The 6,416-nt window shown below is 38.5% G+C and overlaps 1 protein-coding gene across 2 annotated transcripts; it reads left to right on the top strand.

The window, feature by feature from the left end:
- Positions 1-2,248: 2,248 nt before the first annotated feature.
- Positions 2,249-4,635, top strand: LOC147614913 (ferritin-2, chloroplastic-like). 2 transcript variants are annotated; one of them, XM_086780235.1, is made up of 8 exons: positions 2,250-2,624; positions 3,094-3,177; positions 3,288-3,348; positions 3,438-3,528; positions 3,635-3,696; positions 3,918-3,983; positions 4,182-4,245; positions 4,356-4,635. In XM_086780235.1, exons 1-8 carry the CDS (start codon positions 2,320-2,322, stop codon positions 4,397-4,399), a joined length of 777 nt encoding a protein of 258 aa, XP_086636361.1. In that variant the 5' UTR covers positions 2,250-2,319; the 3' UTR covers positions 4,400-4,635. The 2 variants fall into 2 exon arrangements, with proteins under 2 accessions (XP_086636362.1, XP_086636361.1); XM_086780236.1 differs by lacking the exons at positions 4,182-4,245; positions 4,356-4,635 and adding an exon at positions 4,095-4,165 and having other exon boundaries at positions 2,249-2,624.
- Positions 4,636-6,416: the final 1,781 nt, after the last annotated feature.

Consider the following 6,416-nt stretch of genomic DNA (forward strand, 5'->3'; position numbering starts at 1 on the left):
CTTTGTATCTTTCCAAGGAGTTGCCTTATTAAAAGCAATTGAGGATTACACTTAGGGTTCAATGTGGACCTTTGTAGCTTTCCAAGGAGTTGCCTTATTAAAAGCAATTGAGGATTACACTTAGGGTGATAAGATAATCAAACCTTATTAAAAATAATTAAGGATTACACTTAGGGCTCAATGTGGGCCTTTGTAGCTTTCCAAGGAGTTACCTTATTAAAAGCAATTGAGGATTACACTTAGGGTGATATATGATCAAACCTTGCTCTTATGGATAAGGCCCTTTACTTTCTATGACATTTGACAGTTTGAATTGCTAAAAGCATGCTACATTGAACATTATTTAATGTTTAATAAAGGTTCTAGGTAAAGAGGCAAGTACAAGGACACCCAATATTCCATTGTATCTATGCTTTGCAAAATGTATGGATGATTTTTTAAAATATTGCTTCCATTCTCTAAATTAAGGTTACATGATGTTTTGCAACATGAACTATATCAAATCCAACAAGTAATAAGGAAACTCTACTAATAGGAGATTGCTATAATGTGCCCCCTCCCCGCAAGCGGCACCCCCCTACATGATTTTGGAGTTGTTGTTGTTCTATCCTACTTGCTAACCTAACTTTCTCGTGTGATCCATATGAATTTGACGTGAGTGGAAATGGTGTACAAAGTTGTTGGAAGGTGAACATTGCAAAGGTGAAATGAAGCCTTCATTAACGTCATGCCTACTTTTCTTTACAATGTAGCTTGCTTATTCAAAAACTTTATGTTTTGGAATTTTATGTTAAAATACCTTTGGATGCCTTCAATTTGCTAAAAAACCATAGAAAAAAGGTATTTGAAATATCTTTTACTTGTGTCTACTTTTCTTTACAATGTAGGTTTCTTATTCAAAACCTTTATGTTTCAGAATGCCTTCAATATGTTAAATAACCATAGAAAATAGGCAATTGAGATATCTTTTAATTGTTAACACTTTTTCTAGAATCAATCGTCTTCTTTGTATGAATATCACAAACACCTTACGTTTACCAACGTTTTCCAAATAGCCGTATAAGAATAGAAATTGGGGTCTTTTTTTTCTAGCAACACGTGTTCCAAAATAAAATGTCTTCTTTGTAGAAATATTATGAGCATTTTGTGGGAATATGATGAGCATCTATAGAGGCTAAAGCCAAACGTGTCATCATGCAAGTTCTAGGTTTGAGAAAGAGTCCTTGTCATGAGAGGAAAAAGAAAAAAAGAAAATCCTAAGTGAATCAATGATTATGATCCTTAATGGGTTAACAAAAATGAAAATATTGTGAATCCAATGATTATGATCCTCAATGGGGGAAAAAATTGAGTTGTTTTTCTAACCACAACAATGTTCCTATACATATATACCAATGAGAAGAATTAACAAAATTGCCAATAGATCATTCTCTTGTCAAATCATTTGGTTCTTCATCTTACTTCTTTAGCATCATTTAGAAACAACATTGTTGAGGATGTTGCCCATATAAGGGGTGAATTTGATCTTAAATTCCAAAGGTACTTGAGGATGTTGCCCGAATAGTAGGTATTGGCACTTGTATTTATTCATAGTACCCTCACAAATTTGATCTTAAATTCCAAAGGTAGGACGTTTCAAAAAGTGATTGAAAGTGGGAAATGACTAAAGTAACCCTTACATGTGGTCACCTTAGTGCGCCCATGTGCCACACGAACACGTTCAAACAAGTGGCGCAAAATGGGTTTTTGGAGGATTTTAATTTGATGTATATTACATATATATATAGTAATATCCAAGTGTGGATTTTTGAATATTGGCTTCTTCTTTTTTAATTAAAAGATCACCTGCTATGGTTAAACCCTTTGATGCCTAAAAAAATAAATGGTAGCAAGTGATTTAACCTTTGATGGTTAGTCCTAATAAAAAATAAATGGTAGCATGTGACGCCCACAGTAAGTATTGGAATTTGGTACCCAGTGACGTACGCTTGGGAAGATAAGAAAGGAGTCACGATTAGTGGTCAAAGCACGCCCTCCACACGCCAAACCCTATCTTGTCAGGATACGTGTCGGGTGTTGTAGCACCCACGCTTGGAATCTCGATAAAGCCGACGGCCACGATTGACTTTTGCTGTCGATATGGTATAAACGTACCGTATATCTTGTATTCTACCTCGTATATGGAGGGGTATCGTATAGACAGGCTGGACAGGCAGCGTGTGGCGCTATATAAAGGGGCGCGTGCCTGCTCATACCAAACCCTAACTTTCGCCACTAGCCAGAGAAAGCCATAGCCAAGAGCTTGTCGCTCGCTTCATCATGCTTCTCAAAGCCTCCCCCTCCACCTCCCTGGCCTCTGCGCAGCAGGATTTCTGCTCGCAGGCTGCCCTTAGACAGCGTTCGCCCTCCTCTGTATCGCCTTCACTGGCTTTCAGACCCCCCTCCCTGCGCGTCTCTGCCACCGCCGCCCCCGAGCAGGCAGCCAAAACCCTGACGGGCGTTGTCTTCCAGCCCTTTGTGGAGGTCCAGGACCAGCTCGTCAAGGTCCCCGCCTCTTCTTCTGAGTCCTTCGCTCGCCAGCGTTACACAGCCGCCTGCGAGGCTGCCCTTAACGAGCAGATTAAGTAGGTTCTTTGTCTCTTCCCTTCTCTGTGAGTTCCTGCTTTGGTTTTTCTATTGTGCCGTGTTTTCTCCAGGCCTACGCGTGAGAGGTAGGGATTGCTAGTTACATGAACTTCCCACGTCTCTGGGCTGTTAGGGTTTTCTGTTACGTGAATTTCTCGTGTTTTCTCTATGTTGACATCGTTCAGTTAAGGTTCGCAGGTATGTTAATTGATTTTCTTGTGTAGGTAGGCATGATAAAATTATTTCACCGTCAAGCAGGTTTACTTTGTAGGTTATGCGCTATTCTTGTGTCATAGTGTTATTGACTGTATACCGTCTATGTAGGATCTTAGAAGATGGCAAATTTTTTGGAGCCGTTGCCGTGTAGTAATCTCTCTAGGGTGTCACTACTGCATGTTTAATGAATGTGTTGAGGTTATTTGGCCAGGATTCTCCGTAATTTGTTAACCCTGCTTGATTTGGCCGCAGCGTTGAGTACAACGTTTCTTATGTTTACCATACCCTCTTTGCTTATTTTGATCGCGACAACGTCGGCCTGCCAGGTTTTGCCCAGTAAGAAGAACATCTGCTCGTTTTTTGACAAAAGAAATTAATCCTTTCATTTGCTTTTAAGAGATGGCCATGTGCTTGATTGGTAGTTAACCTTTATTCTTCTCTTCAAGTTTTTTCAAGGAATCCAGTGACGAAGAACGAGAACATGCTGAAAAGCTAATGAAATACCAGGTGAGTTTTTCAAAAACGTATTCTAACATGTTTGAACACGTCTTACTCTGTATGCGAGATTAATTCATTCTTATTTTGGTGATGTGTAGAATAAAAGGGGTGGTAAAGTGAAATTGCAATCTATTGTTATGCCTCCCATCACCGAGTTCGATGATCAGGAGAAAGGAGATGCCCTTTGTGGTGAGGTTTTGCATGCGTCAAGTCCGTCTAACATGGCTTTAGTCAAGAGGGCTGGCTGTTGTGTTAAGCTGTGGTTGGCGATCTCTTGAATGCTTGTTTGTTGCAGCTATGGAACTTACATTAGCAATGGAGAAGCTGGTCAATGAGAAGCTACTTAAACTGCACAAGGTGGGGGCATTCTAAGTTTTTAATTGTTCAGTAGAATCCATGTATCTTATTTTTGTTTACTAGGGCTACACAGCATCTTTGTATGGACTTTTAGGAATTGTTATTGCATGACCAAGATTCCATTGTGTTGGTATGGATTTTGAAGAAATGTTGCGTGGTCGAGATTCTGCATGTGAACTAGTGTCCACCTACCTGTCATTAACGTGTGTCCTTGTCACCAGGTTGCTGAGGAGCATTCCGACCCTCAATTGCAGGACTTTATTGAAGGCGAGTTCCTGAAGACTCAGGTGAGAGGTCCTTTACTTAATTTTATGGGAATGGAAATGATATTAAGTTGAATGCTCTACAATAAGGCATTCTTTTGCCAGTTTATCATGAGGTTGAAATGTTTTGCCCAGGTTGAGGACATTAAAAAGATCTCAGGATATGTTTACAATTAAGCATTCTTTTGCCAGTTTATCATAAGGTTGACATGTTTTGCCCAGGTTGAGGACATTAAAAAGATCTCAGGATATGTTTCCCAGCTTCGGCGAGTTGGTAAAGGGCATGGTAAGTTCGATTATGCATCTCTAATGGAGTTATGAATCTCTAATGTAGCTGTCTGTTTGATTGTTCTTTGGCGCATGTTAGATACTAATGCGAACTCGATTATCTTTCAGGAGTGTACCATTTTGATCTTGTACTGCGAGAGGAAGGAGCTTAATGGGCACACTTCGGATTTTTAACTTTACCTTAGTTTTTGTTGAATAATAATGTAGCAAAAGCCTTGTACATTCTAATCATGTAGCTCAATTTTGCGACTGTTCTGCAAAAACCTTGTATATCTCTAACTACGTTCGAAAGTTATATACCCTACTAGGATGGACCCAGCTACTTTTGAGATCTACGGTTTCGTTTGTTTGTATTTAATTTTAGAAATAGGACTTTTAGTTATTCTCATATTTGCAGCCTCAATTCATAATTCAAATGGCTTTGCTGTAAGGGAGTTTCTGCATTAAATTGTCGTGGTTATATGAATGGGTCTGCAGTTCTCATGTCTAACCAAAAGAGATGATTAATCTGATGATAAGCAAACATGAAATTGTCGTTATATGAATGGGTCTTCGGATCTGATGTCTATCCAAAAAGTGGGTTGATTATAGGAGTTCGTAGAGTATCAACCAGGGTTATATACTGCGAACATCAACCAGGGTTATATAAATGGGTCCTCAGAACTCTCGTGTAACCAAAGAGGGGGGAGTATCAACAAGGGTTTGGAAAAGACATGTTCGCTTCATCGTAGAGCCGACATGTTCGCTTCATCGTAGAGCCTGCGCTAAGGCTTCTCTCCAAAATGTACCTCATTTGGACAGAAGGAAAAATGCCACTTCCAAAATGTGTGTCTAGACTTCTGAAATATGAGTCAAGGAAATTTCTCTTCCAAATTATCCTAATAAATGGTATTGATTAGATGAAACATTTTGAAGAAAATACTTCTTAAAGTACTTTTTGTCAGTGGCATCAAACGATGGCATTGATAAAAATTGTGATGCCTTTTGAAGAAAATTCTTCTTCAAGTACTTGTTAGTGGCATCACAGGATGGCATTGATAAAAATTGTGATGCCTTTTTTGAGTTGTCCATAAAGTAAACTAGGATGAGTAACAATTATCGCTTACTAAACTAAGTTTACTTCTTAGTTAACTATTTATTTCTTTGAGTAACTATTTATTTCTTAGTTTACTCAAAGGACATAGTTTACTTATTAGTTCACTAAAGGATCATAGTTTATGTTTAAGTTTATTAAACGGGCATAATTTTCTCAATAAATCGTAGTTTACTTGGTAGTTTACGTCATGGAATTAAGGTGAATTTGAGTTTAGGATTTCAAATTTATTAAGCAAGATATTATGTGCAAAAGAAGATTCGAACTCGAGACTTTGAATCACCATTGGCAACGTCTTACCATTACACAACTGAGACTTTGGATCACCATTGGCAACCACTTACTATTACACTATACCTTCAAGCAACAAAACCATGTGGTCAAATCAATATATTCTATGTTTTTCACCCTTAGTTTACTCGATCTAGTTTACTTCTTAGTTTTTTTGGTCTAGTTTATTTTGTCCAACGGTCCCAAAAAGGCATCGTGTATTTGATCAATGCCATCCATTGATGCCATTTGATAACGGTCTTAAAGACCTCGTGCAGTCTCGAGGTTAGGTGAGGCTATATCTATCGTTGTTTTTTCTTTTTATAACATATATTTTCACTTTGCTTCTTACAACACGGTTATTTCACGTACTTCCCTTGCACACCATTGGGTGGGCTTTCTAGAGCAGTGTTAAGACTTGGGATCTTGGCATATATTTTCACTTTGCTTCCTACAACATGTTTATTGTCCTTTGCACACCATTGGGTGGGCTTTCTCAATCGGTGTTAAGACTTGGGATCTTGGCATGATGTCTTGGTGGTCAAAAAAATTTTGCGGTACACTCTTACACACTCTTATGAGACAGATACTTCCACCCTCTGCCTCCCTTGCTCTTACAACACATACTCCCACTCTCTACTTTCCTTTATCCTTACATAAAAAAACTCATGCCTACAGGCTACTACACTTTATTTATCTTGGAGTTTTAAAAAAAAAAACTCACTCTTTTCAATACTTGGAAACTTCTCTTATTCTCTTTTCTTAAGTGTCTTGAAAGGACACTATGGGCGTTCATAATGTGAAGT

Source organism: Cibotium barometz, chromosome 41, assembly GCF_041138505.1.
Source record: "Cibotium barometz isolate CiBa-2024 chromosome 41, ASM4113850v1, whole genome shotgun sequence".
NCBI lineage: Eukaryota > Viridiplantae > Streptophyta > Polypodiopsida > Cyatheales > Cibotiaceae > Cibotium > Cibotium barometz.

What these genes read in the sequence shown, in the direction of transcription:
- LOC147614913 (XM_086780235.1), top strand. Translation starts at nt 2,320, where the DNA reads ATGCTTCTCAAAGCCTCCCCCTCCACCTCCCTGGCCTCTGCGCAGCAG. An exon ending in AAAAGCTAATGAAATACCAG is followed by an intron (nt 3,349 to 3,437) that starts GTGAGTTTTTCA and finishes GGTGATGTGTAG; the next exon opens with AATAAAAGGGGTGGTAAAGT. An exon ending in GCGAGTTCCTGAAGACTCAG is followed by an intron (nt 3,984 to 4,181) that starts GTGAGAGGTCCT and finishes TGTTTTGCCCAG; the next exon opens with GTTGAGGACATTAAAAAGAT.